General features: G+C 48.4%; 1 protein-coding gene and 1 non-coding gene across 3 annotated transcripts in view; both read left to right on the top strand.

Annotated features, from left to right (window-relative positions):
- The first annotated feature begins 5,342 nt into the window (after positions 1-5,342).
- Positions 5,343-5,447, top strand: LOC142447505 (U6 spliceosomal RNA). Its single transcript, XR_012784203.1, has one exon. It is a non-coding gene; the product is annotated as a U6 spliceosomal RNA (small nuclear RNA).
- A 9,667-nt stretch (positions 5,448-15,114) lies between these two features.
- Positions 15,115-18,933, top strand: part of STIM1 (stromal interaction molecule 1) — a 220,644-nt gene continuing 216,825 nt past the window's right edge. For both annotated transcript variants that reach the window (XM_075546175.1, XM_075546174.1), the window contains exon 1: positions 15,115-15,867. In XM_075546175.1, coding sequence (XP_075402290.1) covers positions 15,729-15,867 — 139 coding nt within the window. In that variant the 5' untranslated portion in view covers positions 15,115-15,728. The remainder of the gene's footprint in view (positions 15,868-18,933) is intronic.

Here is an 18,933-nt window from a genome sequence, read left to right as displayed (position 1 = left end):
CGTGGGGCTCCCCTAGCTGCATCTCCCAGCCGGGGCGCGCAGCTGCTCGGGGCTGTCGGGCCGCACCCAGGCCGCGGCCCGGGGTCCAGTCTGGCCGCAGAGCTGGGCGGGTGTGCGGACTCGTGGGCGCCCTCTGGTGCTCCCGAGACCGCGAGGCGCCGGGCTCGCCTCCCAGCTCACCGTCTCAGCGCCGACCGCGTGCCCTGCCTTGGGGCGGCGCAGGCGCCGACGCTAAAACGACCAGGTCCCTCTCTGCAAGAAGCTTTCCACACAAAAAAGGAGGATGGCCCCGGGAATAAATAGCTTGACCTTTCCGGGTTTCCTCTTCGGTGAAGCCGAATAGGAAGCAGTATGAAAGGCTTGCTGTCAATGCCTGATTCGGACACTCAGCAAATCCCTATTTAATTTTTTTTTGAATCAGATTATGAAAGTGAGCTTAAAAAAAGAAAGAAAGAAAGTGAGCTTCCTAAACAGAACACGCCTGCCCATATCGTTGCACGATCTACTCGCTCTGCCTGAATTTTTTCCTCTATAAATTGCCAGGGGATATCAGCTCATTCTTTCACAATCTGGTCCCAATACACGACTTACTGCCTGCCTGGCAACATCTTTCCTCCCTCTAATGCACCTGTCCAACCACCTCTGCCATGCACTTGATCATCTCTCGCGGTGTTGTCTAAAAGACGTAGAATGTGAGTCACACACGATTTAAAGTTTTCTGATGACATTTACTAAAAAGTAAAAAGAAACAGGTAAAATTAATGCTAGGAATACATTTTTATTTAACTTGTTATGTCAAAACCAACCCAATATAAAAAATTATGATTCAATATATAATCCATCAAATCATTGGTATTTAGAAGTGCTAAGCCTTGGAGCTTACATTTCGTATACATCTCCAATTGGACTAATCATATTTCACCAGTCCAACAGAACACAGTGGTCAACTGAGACATTAGAGCTGTGGGTCTCAACTTCCTAATGCCATGAACCTTTCATACAATTCCTCATGTTGCGGTGACCCCCCAAGCATAAAATCATTTTCATTGCTACTTGTATTAGTCTGGGTACTTTAGAGAAACAAATCCACAGACACTCATATATAAGAGAGAAAACATCCCAACCCAGTGTTGCCCAAGCCCACAAGTCCAACATTAACCCAAAACCAATCCACAAAGTCCTCCTCCATCTCACAAAACAGACGCAATGATCCCGACTGCAGGAGGAAAGCTGAGTCAGTGAATGTGTAATCACTTCAGCACTTGCAGGGGTCTCCACACGGCTGCTCCAGCACCCAGGGCTGCATCGGGCTAGGTCCATGTGGCTTCTCCTTGGGGATGTCTTGCAGGAAGTGAGCCTTGCCTGCTAAAGCAGGGAACTGGCTAAGGCAGCTGCACCCTGGTCTGACCATCAGAAAGCAAGAGACCCAAGAACTAGCAAGACGGGGCTCACTGAGTCATTTATCCCTCTGCCCTTCAATTAATCCCACATGTGTTTATCGGCCAGGTTGGCACAATAAACTAACTCACTACTTCATCACTGTAATTTTGCTACTGTTATGAATCGGGGACCCCTGTGAAAGAGTGTTCGACCCCCAAAGGGGTCATGACCCACAGGTTGAGAACCACTGTGTTAGAGGCACTATGAGATTCAGGCTTTGAGTGGATGAATTCACTCTTTGAGACTCCCTTCTTTACAAAACCTCCCTCTGCCTTCCCAGGGAGAACCTGGGTCTCTCTCCTCAGTCGAGGAGTACTTGGGACCAACCCTGCAAAGAAGAGACCAGGGAAATCTCATCCCTGTCACACCCTAGTGGGCATACACAGAGTGTATCTAGGATATGGCAGCAATGGCACCTGCAGGGGGTGCCAGCCACTGTGGGGTGGTGGTGGTGGGGGTGGTGCCAATGAGTATGTTCTATTCACTTGCAGTTTCCATTGCCAGCTGTGAGGGACTGCTCAGCAAGTTAAAGCTGACGGCTATCGGTGCTATTTTCCTTAGGCCTTGGGATACACAGCTGGTTGCTTGAGGTTTCATGAATGAAGAAAAGATTTTGAGTTTCCATTAAAGACAGACTTTAGAAGAGAATTACAATAAACGTGGCTTCTCTAAAGCCATTAGAAATTAGGACTGAGGACAAGGGCTTCTGAGTTCTGTTTCTAGGGTTCCCTTTGAAGAAACTGAGGGCAGGAAAATTGTGGCACTTCACTCAGAGCAGCCATGTGATTTATAGCGTGGTATGCCAGAGTCACTGTACGTAGGAATGGACCTGACCAATGGGTTTGGTTTGTTCTGAGTGGAGCACCCTGGGTGATATGAACAGCTTAACCTACTAGCTCATCTGGGGTGCCATGGAAGAGAGGCCTAGCATTCTGCTTTGATAAAGACCTGTGGAACAGTTCTACTCCAGGGGTAGCCAAGAGTCAGAATCAACTTGATGACAATGGACTTGGTTCTGGGTGAAGACCTCATGAATATATTAATAAATTTTAAAAATTAGAAAAAACACTTTCTGAAAAAAAATGAATAAAAGACATTTTAGGACTTCAGGGTAAGATCACGGAGTCCTCTTGGTGGATGAAGCACTCTGTTGATAACTGAAAGGTCACTTCAAACCATCCAGCAAGCTTCATGGGAAAAAGATGTGGCAGCCTGCCACCTTTACAATCTTGGAAACTATGTGGCATTTCTACTCTGTCCTCGGTGGTTAGGAGTCAGAATTGACTCAACAGCAATGAGTTTGGGTTTGGGTTTGGTTATTGGTAAGAGTAGGGTGCACTGGGGTGCAGTAGATCAAAAGGCTGTGGTTAGGCTACATTTCCTGAGCCCCTAAGTGTCTTGAGCTCCCCTGGCCCTGGCTCAGCTTTGCTTCAATGAGACTGACAGTGCCTCAGGAATCACATGGTCTTCTGGAAGATGGGATTTCTGTAGGGAACTACCAGAGAAGATGGGCTGCGTTTCAGAAGAACTGGTTCTAGTCTTGGCTCAGCCAAGTGGACTGATGAGACTTTAGGTCACACCCCACCCTTCTCTGAGTCTCAGACTCCTCTATGGAAAACAAGCTTGAACTAGATGATACCTTTTAGCGCTGACTAAAAGATGGATGATATACTCTTCAGAATAATAATGATTAAGAATTGTGTAACCATGGTTTATGTATACAGCGTGCTACTCACCATTGAATACCATTTAGGTCATCTTGTTTTGTGCTCCAGTTAATTGTATCTGTTCCTAGTGTCTGACTCCCCTCAGCGACTTTAAGTCTTTGAGGTTATGACTGATTCATTTCTGTGTCCACCCACTGGGCCTGGCACAGGCAGGGCTGGGCCACATTTGCCTTCAGTGGAATTAACTTGCTTTGTTGTTAGTTGACGGCAAGTTGGTTTCAACTCATGGCAAACCTATGTGTTTTCAAGGCTGTGGCCTGTGTTCCGAGGCACCACTGGGTGGGTTTGAGTCACCAGCCTTTCGGGTTGAGTGTTCATCCATTTGCACTAGCCCGGGACTCCTCAAGTGCCTTAATAAAGTACAAATATGTAGTAGTGTTTTGCTCTGTTGTACAGAGGGTCGCTATGGGTCAGAGCCCATCGATGGCACCTAACATCAACATGTATGGAACCACCTGAGACCAGGGGACTTGGAGTCCCTTTGTGGCCTAGATTCAAGAAGTGCCGTTAAAACTGAGGAGAGGGAAGCAGGTGGATAAGGCTGGGACGTTTGCAAAGGTTGCGTGGAGGAAGAGGATGCTGAGCAGAGGAGGGGGAGAAAGAGGGCCCAGATGGGCAATTTCTTCTTCCTTCTCTCTTAGTAGCTTTCCCTGCAGAGGTCAGTCGTCAGGCCATGCTTTGTGTGTCCACTGACAGGCGGCTGATGGCCATGGGCAGTTGGAAGTAATAGACTTTGTCCTCCCAGAATGTAGACTGGAGAAAGGACAAGTTGGGTAGCCAGGCAGTCCCGGTTTCCAAATCTGGTTGCATCACATTCTTTGTGGTCTTTGACAAACATGACCTCTGTCATTCATTCCTTGGACAGATATTTATTAAAAACTTCCCTGGGCCAGGTACAGTCAGTATTGCTTGCCGCCAAAAGTGGTAAAAACATGGGCGTAAGAGCACATCACAGAGTTAACGTCGCAGCCTCTGTGCCATTGAAACTGGGAATGACAAGCCTACACACTTTTTGAAGTGGCAAGGATTGAAGTAGATACAGCATGTGGAATATCTAGTAAATTGCACAGAGCCCAAATAAACATGAGCTCATTTCTCCACACCCTCATGGTGTTTTTCCTCAGCCCAATTCTTCCTTCTTTCTCAAGGTTAAAGCCTACCACTCAGTTCCCTTAAAAGAGCAGGGTACCAACAGACTGGACTGGAAAACGTTCCTAAGGGCCAGCAAAGGATCCCTGAACTAACTACAAAAAAAAAAAAAGCAGGGTGGAGGCAGGGAGGGAGAAGAGAAAGGCCCAGCACTCATCTCACTCATGCCAGGGGCTCCCAAACGGCCCTCCCAGCTCAGTTCTGTGAGCGTCAGCTCCTGTTGCCCACCAAAGGTCTGGGTTATCTTGGGCTCAGCTCCAGCTCCTTCTGGCTCACCAGAAGCCCACGTTCCCTTTTGTCTCTGGTGGGGCTCTAGGGATTTAGCTTTCCTGGGGTTCCTCCTTTTCCCCGGGTCTCCCACCTGCCTGAATTAGCACAGTCCCCCCTCCTGCTCCCCAAAGACAAGCACACATCCCACTTCCTGAGCTTTGATGGGCAGGTGAGGAGATAGAAAGAACCAACCGGATTAAGTGAAAAGTGAAAGCTCTACAGTTTTACCCTCGCCACCACTGTTCCTGACATCCTTTTCTAGCTGGACACAGGTCATGCCCATGAAGGTTCCTTTGGGAAGAGCTCCTCTCCTAGGCAGCTAGACTGGTTAGTTGTCCTGTGTGCCTTCAGGGCATCTTTGTAACTGAAGCTTTTATAGGTGGAGGGTACCCAGACCACCCAGCATAATCCCTTCTGCTGCTCTACTTGCTCCTAAACAAAACAAAACAAAAACACTGCTTTTGATTCCTACTCCTATAGGACAGGGTGGATCTGCTCCTGTGGGTGTCTGACACTGTAACTCTTTACCTGTGTAGAGCCTCGTTTTTCTTCTGCAGAGCAGTTGGCAGTTTCAAACCCACTATGCCACTGAGGCTCCATATCTGATGTTCTAGGAACATAAGAATTCTACAGTTGTCTAAAAGATCCAGTATTCCCCATCTCTTTTCTTCCTCCTCTACTTTCCCGTCATTGCCACCCTACGTATTGTGTGAACCTGGATAAGTTACAGAATAGTGATTATAAAAAGCAACTTAGGTGCTCACTTCAGCAGCACATATACTAAAATTGGAACGATACAGAGGAGATTAGCATGGCCCATATCCAAGGATGACATGAAAATTTGTGGTGTTCCTTATTTTTAAAAAAATGGGGCTGATACCAAGGGCTCATGTAGAAAGTGTTTTGAAAAAGATGATGACAACATATGTACAGATGTGTTTGACACATGGATGTATGTATGGATTGTGATAAGAACTGTAAGAGCCCCCAACAAAATAAAACAAAAAGCAACTTAGATATATTTTATATATTCTTTACATTTTTTAACTTAGTAACTATAACATCCTTAAGAGGTAATATCTTTTTTTGTAAAACAGTTTTATTGGCATACAATCCAGTAGTTCAATCATAGCAACAGGAGTTGTACGCTCATTTAAAGCGGTACCGCGCGCTGGGAGCCGCCCGTTCAGAGTCCTTCCCGCGGGCTTCCTGGAGGCTGCTCGTCCAGCTGTCGTCGCCTTCCAGTCTCACCATGCAGATGCGTTCACGGGCACCTGGAAACTGGTGGACAGCAGGTTTCGATGACTCCATGAAGCCGATCAGCGCGTAGCTAATATGACTAAGCCCACCACTGTCATTGAAGTGGACGGGAAAACGTCACCATAATGACGCAGAGCACCTTCAAGAACACGGAGATCAGCTTCAGGCTGGGAGTGGAGTTTGATGAAACAACAGCTGATGACCTCAAGGTCAAGTCCACTGTGACGCTGGATGGCGGCAAACTTGTCCACACACTGAAGTGGGAAGGGCAGGTGATGACACTTGCCCGGACACTAAGTGATGGGAAACATCCTGGCTTTTACCCACGGCAGTGTGGTCAGCCCTCATACCTGTGAGAAAGAGGCTTGACGGACTGCTCTGCCACCAGCGACCACTGGCCTCGGCACCAGACCGCCTCGTCTCCCCCCTCTGGCATTCTGTGTAAATCGACTTCGGTTGGGGAGTCCTGGGATCAGGTGGCACCAGCCCAGTCTGGTTCCCACTGTGCAACCTTGCTCCTTTAACATTTTCCACTCCACAAGGTGCTCAGAGGTCAAGAAAGGAAAGCTGAAGGCCAAATAAAGAAGAAAAATGTTGTACAATCATCACCTCAATCAATTCCAGAACATTTTTTTCTTTCCTATATTCATTGTCATCAGCTCCCCATTTCCCCCCGACTGGGAAACCATACCCCTAAGAAACCATCAACCCAGTCTCCAGAGAGTTACCGCTCCTGGGATTTCAAACACAGAAAAACATACAAACAGAAACCAAACAAACATCCCCAAACCTAACACCAATAACAAAAGAAACGAAAACCTCAACCGATAAGAAAGTAGGACATATTAAAATCTAGAACAACTTTAAAATGGGCCAACAGGGAGCTCAGAGAATAAGGTGCTAAATTTCCACCTAACTGCGTATGCAGCGATCCAATATCCAATGCTGTGAGCACGAGAGCAAGGCTCCTCACACCCCTGGTCTGCAATCAGAGGGAATTAATCCACATCTATTTCCCTCCCCGTTTTTCCCACCCCCCAAAACTGAAACAAATGGGTCAAAAGAAAGATCAAATGACATTCCATTTTGACCTAGCTACACCTGCCATAATCTTTACAAGGCTGTCTGCCTGATACTAAGGCTGTTCACATTCCTCAGTTATGGTCAGAGGGATTCACCAGAGGCTTAATCCATGTGTGGAACCTGCATATGGATTTTGGCCTTCCATTGTCATCTATCGCCTTCTGCAAATTTGGTATTCATAGTTTCAGCTCTGATATTATTCCCTTCCTCAGATTTGGATTTTATTATTTATAATCTTTGGATCGCTTAAACTGGTGTGACTCTTCCATGTGAACTTAGTTGATTCTTCTTGCTGCTTACACTATTCTTTCTTTCAGCCAGGCACCATCTAGTTTCTTTTCCACATTTTGCTATAGCACTCATATCTTCAGTGATCTCTTCATGAGGGCAAGCATAAAGCAGGACCATGTCAGAAGAACCAATTGTTTCTAGACTGGGGCTAGGATTGAATGCAAGCCCCCAATCCATTCATATATCTATGACTTTTATATGTTTTTGGTTCACTTTAGAGACATCATTATCATTTCATGTTAGAGAACTTTATCAATCACCCCCCTGGGGCATAAGGAAATTTGATTAGAGTGCTATTAATTTAGACACTGGTAAAGAACTTAAAACACTGCTGAGAAAAAGAAATTATACAGGCATAGGCCAGCTAGGAACCTAACTACATGAATGGTTGACTTGTACAGACTGAACTCTGTGTACACAAACAATGAGGGTTGGTGATAGGGCAAACATTTCAGTGATGCTCATTCACAATGGCAGAGCCATGCTTACCAGATTAATACAGGTCATAATAAAGCAAGGAGGGCATTAAAACAGTGAGTATATAGTAGTTCCGGGGGTAATGTTATCTTGATTTTACAGATAAGCCTACTAAACCTAAAACGCAACCCATGACCATCATGTCAATTCTGACTTAGAGCAACCCTATAGAGCAGAGTAGAACTTCTTCCTATGGGTTCTAAGGCTGTAATCTTTACAGGAGAAGAAAGCCTCATTTTTCTCTCAAGAAGTGGTTGGTGAGTTTGAACTGCTGACCTTGAGGTTAGCAGCCCAACTCATAACTCATTACTTCACCCTGGTTACATTACGAAAATGTACAAATAACAAAACTAAGTTGCTCAGAGTCTTCATCTTTTAATTTGTAAAATGGATTTAAATTAAGCTACATCATAATGTTGCTCTGGATATTAATTATGTGAGATAATATGTAAATTCCAAGAGGGCAGGTTTTGATTTTAAAATCCAGTGCTATATTCCTGTGTCTAGAATAGGACCTGGCATTTAACAGCTGCTCAGTTATTATTTTTTTGAATGCCTGAATGCAGTATGTTTAACACAGTATCTGATACAGTAGATGTTAGATGTATGCATGAACATTGGCAGCAACATTCTAGAACTGATTCTTAAAAGGGATGATTCTTTGTGTGAAACTAGTTGGTGGTGTAGCGGTTAATGCATTAGGCTGTGATCGTCATGGTCAGCAGTTCGAAACCACCTGGTGCTCTGCAGGAGACAGACTGGCTTTCTATGCCAGTCAATAGTTACAGTGTCAGTAACCATAGGGGGTCACTAAGAGTCGGCATGGAGTCAGGTGGCAGTGAGAGATTGGGAAGAGAAGTTGCTAAAGCTCCTTATACCTTAGCAGCCAGTGTCAGGGCAACTTTTAAAAGATAGCTGTACTTTCCATTTTTGGACACCAGAGAGCGCCACTGATAACAGAACTCCTAAACATTTTTAGGACTTTACCTGATTACACTTTTGCCAAAGTTCTCTCCTTTTCCAAATGAAAGCTGTTGTTAGCCAGAAGCCCCATGGTGAAGAACAGCAAGGCTGGTGGACAGATCACACATTATTCATTCCTTTGCTTATCAAAATAACTTTCAGTAGCAGCTATGTACTGGGCGAAGTCCTAGTTTATAAGACTATAAAGATGAATCAAATGCAGTTCTCGGTGAGCTCCGGGTCTAATGGAGGAAAATAGATTGTCTATAACCATAATCTAGTTTTATAGACTAAAACACAAACTCACTACTGGCAAGGCACTTGTGACTCAGACCCATCTATAGGACAAAATAGAACTCCCTAGGCAGGGGTCTTCAAACTTTTTTTTAACAGGGGGCCAGTTCACTGTCCCTCAGACCCTTTGGAGGTCCAGACTATAGTTTAAAAGAAAACTATGAACCAATTCCTATGCACACTCACATATCTTATTTTGAAGTGAAAAAAACCAAACGGGGCAAAAACACCCGGTGGGCTGGATAAATGTCCTCGGTGGGCCACATGTGGCCCGCAGGCCGTAGTTTAAGGACACCTGTGTCGGGCTTCTAAGGCTGTACATCTTTAAAGGAGCAGAAAGCCTCATCTTTCTCCCATTGAGTGGCTGTGGGTTTCTACAGCTGACCTTGTGATATTAGCAGTCTAATGCATAATCCACCATGCCACAAGCCTCCTGGTCCCGTTTTGTATTAGATGCTTTCGAGTTCGAGTCTGTTACAACTCAGAGTGACCCTATGTGCAGCAAAAGGAACTACCACCTTGTGGTGATTACAAAAACTGGTGTCAACTTGAGACTATTAAGAGGGAAGGGGTGGAGTTTAGCCTGTCAATCAGATTGCAGCTTGATGACCTCACTTTTGGAGGTTCTATGGAGATAAATAGCTCACTGGAGGCCAGACTCACACTCTCTGCTACACATGCCTGTTGACAAGACACATGGAGTGAAGCTGATGGAGCCAGAGCCCTGACCAGCACTGAGATGCTTCCACCGCCACTGGATCCACAAGACTTTCCACCCACTGACCTGTGATCTTCCTGCATTCAGCTTCATTGTATGTGTTGTGTGATTTTGAAGAGGAATTTATAGCCTGATATCAGATATATGGGCTAATATCGGACTTATGTACTTGATCTGGACTGGGCTGTCTTAATGGAAAATGTACATTTAATGTACAATTGCTCTTTGATATGCAGTTCACTCTTACACACATATGAGTGTCTCTGGATTTGTTTCTCTAGTCTATCCGGACTGACACAACCTGGTCCTACCCCATCCTCACAATAGTTATGTTTGAGCCCATTGTTGCAGACATTGTGTCTATCTATTTTGTCAAGGAGCTTGCTCTTTTTTTACTGCCTCAATATGATGTCCTTTTCCAGGGACTGGTCTCTCTCGATAATATGTCTAAAGTATATGAGACAAAGTTTCACCATCATGGCTTAAAAGAATTCTGGCCCTACTTCTTGCGAGAAAGATTTTATTCTTTTGGAAGTGCATGATACTTTATTCTTCACCAGTACCAGAATTCAAATGTATCAATTCTTCTTTGGTCTACCTGATTACTGTCCAACTTTGCTGTGCATATGAGGCAACTGAAAACCCCAGAGCTTGGAACAGGTGCAGTTATGGAAGTACTCTAAATTACAACAGGAGACCAGAGTAATGGAGCAAGTCAGGGGAAAGTTCCAAAGGAAGGAATACTTTTTAGCTTAAAAAACATCACAACCCTTGGTTCATGTTGTCAGGTGCCATTGAGTTGATTCTGAGTCATAGTGACCCCGTGTACAACAGAACGAAGCACTGCTGGTCCTGGGCCTTCCTCACAATTGTTCTTATGTTTGAGCCCATTGTTGCAGCCACTGTGTCCATCCATCTCCTTGATGGTCTTCCTCTTTTTCGCTGCCCAGCTACTTTACCAAGCATGATGTCCTTCTCCAGAGACTGGTCTCTTCTGACAACATGTCCGAAGTATGTGAGATGAAGTCATGTCATGCTTGTATTTCGGGAGCATTCTGGCTGGACTTTTTTGTGTTTGTTCTTTTGGAAACTCATGGTGCTTTCAATAATCTTTACCAGCACCTTAATTCAAATGCATCAACCCTTCTTCAGTCTTCCTTATTCAATGTCCAACTTTCACATGTATATGAAGCGATTAAAAATACCATGCCTTGGGCCAGGCACACTTTAGTCCTCAAAATAACATCCTTGTTTTACAACACTTCAAAGAAGTCTTGGTTCCTAATATGCTATTATTATGGGTCCAAGGCATGAATGCTCTTGGTTTATTTGAACCTGGACTTGAAGGATGGGAAGGAAATCCCAAGGGAGGAAAGAGAGTTTGCTTCTCATCCTGTCATTTTATCTTCTAAAGCTTCAGTTTTCTCGTTGTTGAACTGATTCTGACCCACAGGGGCACTATAGGACAGAACAGAATGGCCCACAGGGTTTCAAAAGCTGCAATCTGTATGGAAGCGGATCACTGGCCTTTTGTCCCATAGAACCACCGGCTTGCACCACCAACCTTTGGGTTAGCATCCCAGCGCTTAACGACGATACCACTAGTGCACCTTAAAATGCATATAGCCACCTTTTGAGCCGGCAGCTCAATAATGCAGAATAGATAATAAATGTGAAAGCTGGGCAAACTGGTATAGAGTTACAATGGTCAGTGAATTCAATGTGATTAAACCTGCCTCTGCACAATTATGTTTTATGGGCAGGGCTCTGGGACTGATGAAAGGGAGAGACACCTGGCACGTGGAAAGACTTGGTGTATTCGTTTTAAAAGGACAGAATGAAAATAAAGGAAAAAGCTGTTTGCTTCTGAGACTGTTTGTGGTGAGGGAATCATGCAGATGCCACAGTCACATGGGGCTATTGAAACAAGAGTAACAGTTTCTGATCAAGGACGATCTAGAAGCTCTTGGGATTTTCCTGTCTTGTAGAATACCAGGGCACTTCAAAAGGCATGTAGAAAAAAGAAGAGATAATGGAATTTTCCCACAAATCTATTGAAGCCCCCTTGTATGAGAGCTGAACTGGATCAATAAACTGGTCCTTGTCCATACTAGAGTTGGGGGGAACCAAGGTAACAATTGTTCAGGTCTGGGTGTGAACAAACAGACTCTCACTTCCTGCCTCCAAGAGCCAGGCTCTTTGTAGCATATGGGATACGTGCCCATTGCCCAAATGAAATCAGGTGGCAACTAAGAGGAACGGTGCAGCCAGCTTTAGGAAGTTATGTTAAACATACTTTACCTTTTCTTGTGGATTCTTTTAGCACAGGTAGATGGGTTGGCCTAGGCTATGTAATTAGTTTGGGCCACAGATGTGTTTTAGGTGACGTGTATAGAGCTTGTCATTTTAAAACTTAGCAATATGAAAAAACGGAGCCCTCACGCAAAAGTTCTTCTTTTTATCTTAAGAGGATCTCACAATGTCGGGTCTACCTTCCTGCCTGCTGTCCAGTGTGCCACAGTCCCAATCACTCCCCACCGACTTCTCTGGTACTCCCTACTTGCCCCCTTTTCCATCTCAGTTTAAAAACACCTGCCTCAGATTGAATGAATGTACTCATGTGGCCCACTTTTACTGGACACCTACTCTGGTAGGTCTATGACTCAGTACAGGGGCAGTGAATTATTTAACGTGATTCTTCCAGCCAAAGTCTCTAACTCTCACCAAACAACATTCCTTTGCATGGGTCTGGTAAGAAGGCTGGGGGCGGGGGCGGGGGTGGTGGTGGGGAAGATATTTATAGGATTCACCTGTGAGGACTTGAGAGACTACGATTCTCTGCAATGCCATCTTGCTGTGTATAAAACAGCCCTCTTGAGAGGCAAGAGAAAGGATCTCATTACCAGCAAGAGCCAGGAGTGGGCAGTGAACTTACTGGACCCAGATGACAGCTATACTGTCAGAGGAGCAGCAGCGGAACCAGGAGCCAGAGCATGGAACAGAGTGATGGACTTCCCAGCCCACGGAGCAAGTTCAGATGAGCGCTTTTATGCAGGAGGGTGGCTTGTGGAGTGGTGTGCCTCTAGGCACTTAATTGGGGAAGGTGGTCTTGCTGACCCGTGGAAATGAAGCTGAGTGTCTTTGGACTGAGGCTTACTGAGGGGGAGGTTCTGGGCATTTATTAGGAGACCTGAAATTTTGTAACATGTCCTGGCAAACAACTACCCTGAGCATCTCTCACTGGCATTACAACTTGCTAACATCCTGAATAAATACTTTACTCTTGAATTTTGTCTGAGTTTGTGTGTAGCTATCACAACGGATAGTAGAACCCAGAGAGATCAAGTAGTGAAGTAAAATAGAAATTAAGACAAATCTCTGGGTCTTGGCATCACAAAGATGAATTATCACCCCTGAAAACCCACAATCCTATGAGGGCAGACAGATATGTGCATGGCGCACCAAAAAACAAGCTCACTGCCAGAGTCTATCCATGCCAACTCAAAGGGACTCTATAAGGACAAGGTAGAACTGCCCCTATGGGTTTCTGAGACTGTAACTCTTTTGAGACTAGAAAATTCCATCCATCTTCCTCCCACAAAGCTGATGCTTGTTTCGAACTGCTGACTTTCTGGATGACAGCCCAACTGGTAACCACTATGTCACTATGGCGCCTGAATGGCTCACAATAGCAAAAATTAGCAGTCTGCTATGAGCGCTCAGAGAAGGAAAGGAGTCAGACTTCGCAGGTGACATCGGGACGTGTTCTAGTTCAGGGCACACTAGAAATAGGCTGTTTACTATCATTTAAAGATGATGTATTCCCAAACTACAATTTCACTATTAGCTGCAGCCTCAGTCCAATTCGGACCACAGGCTGACCTTGAGGGGATGGTCAGCACAGGAGTCTCTAAAGAGGAGAGTTTGAAGTGGATCCTGCAGAACGAGACGGGAGGTGTATGAGGCTCTCAGAGAAGTGTGTCTGGTAACAGCAAACACACAGGCTGTGAGTTGGCAGAGTATGATGATGGAGGCACTTCAAGGCCAGCGCCACTGGAGCTTAATAAGAGTGGGGAGAGTGGTAGTGGATGACGTTATCTATGTATTTTTATATCAACAGCCTAATCCCTAAGCCAAACAGCTGTTGGGCAAATCCTTCTTTCTAGTCGTCAGAGGGCTTTCTCAGAACAGGTAGCTAGTTTGGCACTGCCAGGAGGGACTGGATCTACCATAATCTTTCCCCCTGCCTCCAGTGCCAAGGGCAGGGTAGGGCACAGAACAGGTTTCTGAAAAAGATTTGCTGACAGCACGCTGGAGAAGGGAACAGGAAGTGCAAGGAGGCCCAGGCGCGGCTCTCTTTTCATTGGGGCATCCATTCTCAAGTCGCTAGAACACCTCCGCCAAGTGAGACCCAGAGATGGGAGGGTGAGTTGGCAGGGAGGCACCAGTCACAGGCCCTGCCCGCAAAAACCTCAGTGGAGAGGAGGCCTGAGGGGCAGGTAGGAAAATGGATGATGAAAGTTAAGGGAGAGTATCCGACTTAGCTTGTGGGTAGTCTCGGCCAGAAAAGGCGGGTCGGACCCAGCCGGCGACCTAAGGGCTGTGCGAGACCGTTGGCCGGGCACGTCATGCCGCTCGTGGGCATCGTGTCCTCTGAGAACATCCGCAGGTTTCAAAGGGGCCGCCCCCGGGGCGGGTCCTCGCTTTACTCCCGGACCCTCTGCAAAGGGGCAGGGCCTCGCCGACGCGCGAGTGCTGCCTGCAGGACTCGGGGTTCCCCGCGAGGGGCCGCTGCGCTCGGGCGGGGGGCCGCGGAGCGCGGGTTCCTAAGCTGCAGAGAGGCGGACACCGATTGGCAGCCAGGCGCAGAGGGAGGGCGGAGTCTGGAAAGCCGGCCTGGAATGGGGGGCAGGGAAGGCGCCCCGGGCTGAACGGGACACCGCCGTTGAGGCCAACGGCCGCTCGGGGGTGCGGGGTGGGGTGCGGGGTTCGCCGTTGTGCCGAGGCCCTCTGTGCAGCCGAGCTGTCGAGCCGAGGCCCGTGGAGCCGGGCAGCGGCCGGGGGAACGGGGCTGGGCAACAGCTTTTGCCGCCGCGGCAGGCCTGGGTTACCTGAGCAACCGCGTGTCCGGGGCGCGCCCGCGGGCGGGCAGTTAGCGCCGGAGAGACTCTCGTACGGGGGAGGGGGGACCCTGGGTGACCGAGACCGACCCTAGGTGCGGACGAGGGTCCTGGCGTAGACGGGCGGGGTCGGGGCCCCCGGAGAGCCCCCCGCGGGGGCGCCGGGCGGTTGCCTCCAACAGGTTCCGCCGGGAGAAGCTCGGGCGCTGGGGCGGGACCGGGCTTCGCGGGGGGCCGGGCGGCGCGGGGCGGGCCTGCGGGAGAGCACGCCCCCGCCCGCCCGGAGCCCGCCCCGCGCCGCCCGCCCGCCCGCCCGTGAGCCGCTGTCCCGGGCCTGGCCCGTGAGCGTCCGCCTGCTGGACCTGGGCACCGCCGGCCGCCCGTGCACGGGACGGAGCGGCAGCGCTGACCTCGGCCTGGGTGGCCTGGGGTCCCGGAGCTGCCCGCCCCCACGGGTGCCTGCGAGTCGCACGCGCTCCCGGCACCCCTGCTGCTCGCCGCTCCTAAGCGGGGCGAGGCCAGGTGCCCCCCTCCATCGCTGCCTCCTCCCCTTCCCCCACCCGTGCCCGCGGGAGGCCTGCCCGCCCGCCCCCTCCCGCAGGGGTGTAGCCGCCTGCGGAGCCCACAGCGGCCCCGCAACCACCTTGCCCAAACTCCGGAAGCGGCCCGAGTAGGCAGGGTGCTCAGGCTGCCACAGCCCCGGCGGACCCGCGGCTGGACCGGAGGCGCGGGCCCTGCGGCCGCGTCTAAACTTGGAGCGCTTGACCTTTGGCTGCCGGAGGGGGCAGACCCCGCGGGGTGCTTGGACAGCTGCGGCGCCGCGAGGGCATCGTGCCCGGGGTTCCGGGACCGTCGGCTGCACTCCTGGGCGCCCGGCTTTACCTCCGGGATCCCGAGGTGTCCACATCAGGCGCATGCTGACGGCGACCTGGAGACATGGATGTGTGCGCTGGTCTTGCCCTCTGGCTCCTCTGGGGGCTTCTCCTGCATCAGGGCCAGAGCCTCAGCCATAGCCACAGCGAGAAGACAACAGGAACCGGCTCGGGGGCCGGTTCTGAGGAGTCCACCGCAGCAGGTAAGGCCTTGGGAAGGGCTGGACCAGTCTGAGGACCGTGGTTCAGAGCTGAGCGGCCTGGAGTGGGCCAGTCGAACCCTCGGTGTGTACCTGAGCGGTTGGTGGATCGTGTTTGACACCGGATTGGAGTTCTTTCACTTGAGCCATGGTTCCTGCCCCCCCTGAACATTTCTGCTTACTCCCCTCCACGGTGTCGTTCATGGGCAGAGGTCGGCCGTTGGAGCACCTTGGCCTTCAGACCCAGGAGTCAAGGCCCTTTCTCAGGACTACTCTGAAGAAGGGCTTGGCCAGATGCTGAGTGCATTGCTCCTGGCCGGTTTCAGCCTTTGGCAGCATAGGGGAGGTTGAGGCTGCTTGGGTTGGGCAGAGAAAGTCAGGGCTGGGCCACTCCATTGGCAGCCTGGTGTTCAGGGCGTCCTTTCTATCCCAACAGCCATGGGAACTTAGTCCCTCCCTTTGCTTCTGTAATCTGCTGTCTCTAGGCTGTGCCCATTTGATAGTAAGGCAGTTCCTTAAATGGAATCCTCTTTACCTCCAGAGAGTTATACGGCCTTAAAAAACAAAAACAAAATAAGAAACATGGTCATGATATAATTCCCAAGACCACTTGTTGACTTACTCTATTTCTTCTGACCAAAGAGGGTAGGCATTCCATGTTATTTTCCAATCTGCCCTGCTTTTTCCTGTGACCCTTGAAGCCTTGTCAAGTGACAGAGCTCTGGTGTTGCAGCGGCAGCAAAGAGCACTTTTAAAATTCAGTGACTTTACACATGGCCGAGGAGGAAAAGGCCCGTTCTTCTTCCCCATTTCGCTCACCCTGTTGCTGTTATCAGTTTGGGGTTTGGGGGAAGGACGGGAGTGCGGGGGGGGGGGGGGCGCGTCCGGGGGTGGGGGGAATTTATAGAGGAGTTGTTTCCAAGGGTAGGCAGGCTAAAGTGTCAGGGACCTCAGAGTAGGTCCCCACGGATACTGGTAGAAAAAGCCTATGTCCCGATTGCTGGAGAGTTGCGTGGATGGATCCAGAGGTTTGCATTGGTACTGATTCTTTCTGGGCCAGTCCTCTTTTATCTTTGCTGACCGGGTGTGATGTGATTCTGAAAGCCCCAAGCCCTGGGTTTCAAAGAAGACTTGAGTGCCATGTGTACCAACATGCATGGCACCTGGTTCATTCTCTGACCCCCTAGTGGAGAAATTGCATTCTGTTCTGACCCCCTGCTGTGGAGATTTTGCATTTGTACCCAGATGTACTGAATCAGTACTTAACATTTTTAACAAGGTTCCCCAGTAATTTCCCCTGTTTTGAAGAATGGTTCTTTCTGCATATTAAACCTCTCCACAGGGAATCTCTTCTTCTTGGCCTCTTAAGCCACCTTCCTCAAAGTTTGGGTCTCCTTGGGTTGTGAAGGACCAGACTAGTGGACAGATAGAAACTGAACTGCCTCAGTGACAGCCATCCAAGATTCCGACAGGGACATCACTGCCACAGCGTCTTCATCCTAAAATTTGAGAGCCTGCCATAAAATGCATGTGTTTTTTTGGGGGTAGGGGGGTGTTGCAGGAGTATAGTTTTGACATAAGCTAAAGGGAAGAGTTTTGAGTTGTAGGCATTATCTAGCTACGGGGAGTTTTTATCCCCTCCTGCCCCCTAAGATCAGAGTCCATCTCCTCAGCCCTCAGAACCACCTTATGGCTTGAGCTCATGAGGTTGCCTTGCACTGATTAAACTCTGGCCTTTCTCCCACGGAAAGAGACTTTTCTACATGTTCAGTTCAGAAGTTGGTCTCACTTGTTCTCACAATAATGTTCACCTGCAGGGTGGCACTCAGAGAGATCCTGGGTGCTGGGAATGCCTCTGATTGGTGGGAACTATGGAGGCTTCAATCCTCTTATTCTGTTACACTGTTTCTTTGGACTTGGCTGAGACATTATGTCTGATTAGAAAGGGCCTTGGTTTTGTTCTGTTGTTTTTTTAAATTTTTATTTATTTTTTTGTTCTGTTTTTACAACTTGCTATCATGAATTGGGTTTCGGAGCATATCCGTTTTCCCGTTGACAATTCATCCACATTTAGTTTTCAAATCATCCAGGCCTTATTTTTTTGCACAGAGGTGGCTCATGGGCTGGCCTCTGCAAAGGGGTATGAGGAGAAGCGTTCTATCTGTATCCCCAGAGCATGTGTGTATGTGGGTGGGGTAGGGGGTGGGGGCGAGGGGTTGCTTGCCCTTCAAGCTTCCACTTTTCTAAATCCCATTCAACATCTAATCGACAGTCAGTTTGTATGTTTCCGTAGTTTGTATTATGCAAGTATACCAGTGCTTTGCCTACGGAACCTTCCAATAGCGTTTGTGAGATGAGGATGGTGAAGTGAGCAATAATATTTCCATTCTCATGGATGGGGACCCTGGTCCTGTGTTCCGTCTTATAGGCAGGTCTCCTAATGCTTCAGTTCTGAACTTTTGCCATCTTCTCAGGCCCTGCCCTGTTAGAGGAGCCCTGGGCGGGGCCAGGAGAATGTCGTTTTACTCTGGTGACTCTTTAGCTAACATCCAAGGAAAGGACTGCCTTTTCCTCCTCTCTAGATTCTTCTACAGAGACCTAGAGAATTGTTTCACTTATTATTATTAGTTTTTCTTGTTAGATATATACACCCATCTGACTCATTTTAGCCAGTTAAAAGATTTGATTCTAAGAAAGGTTTGGAATGCTTCTGGCTTTACCAGGTATGCACTAAACACTTAGATTCTAAATGGTTCTCAACCTAATGCTGGGACCCTTTAATACAGTTCCTGGTATTGTGGTGACCCCCCCCAAGCATAAAATTATTTTTATTGCTACTTCATAACTGTAATTTTGCTACTGTTATAAAGTGGGTGACCCACGTGAAAGGGTTGTTCGAACTCCCCAAAGGAGTTGCGACCCACACGTTGAGAACTGCTGACTTAGAACAATCTGACTCTGCAGTGAAGGTAGGTGCACTGCTTAGAGACCCTCCCTTGAGGCAGCGGAGAAACCTTTCCTGCCACCTCCTGTGACGCCTGCACACCTGGCCACTCTCTCAGTAAAGTC

The sequence above is a fragment of the Tenrec ecaudatus genome, chromosome 4 (assembly GCF_050624435.1).
Source record: "Tenrec ecaudatus isolate mTenEca1 chromosome 4, mTenEca1.hap1, whole genome shotgun sequence".
Taxonomy (NCBI): Eukaryota; Metazoa; Chordata; class Mammalia; order Afrosoricida; family Tenrecidae; genus Tenrec; species Tenrec ecaudatus.
The sequence above is the reverse complement of the archived record's forward strand: the minus strand, read 5'-3'. Positions and strand labels throughout refer to the sequence as shown.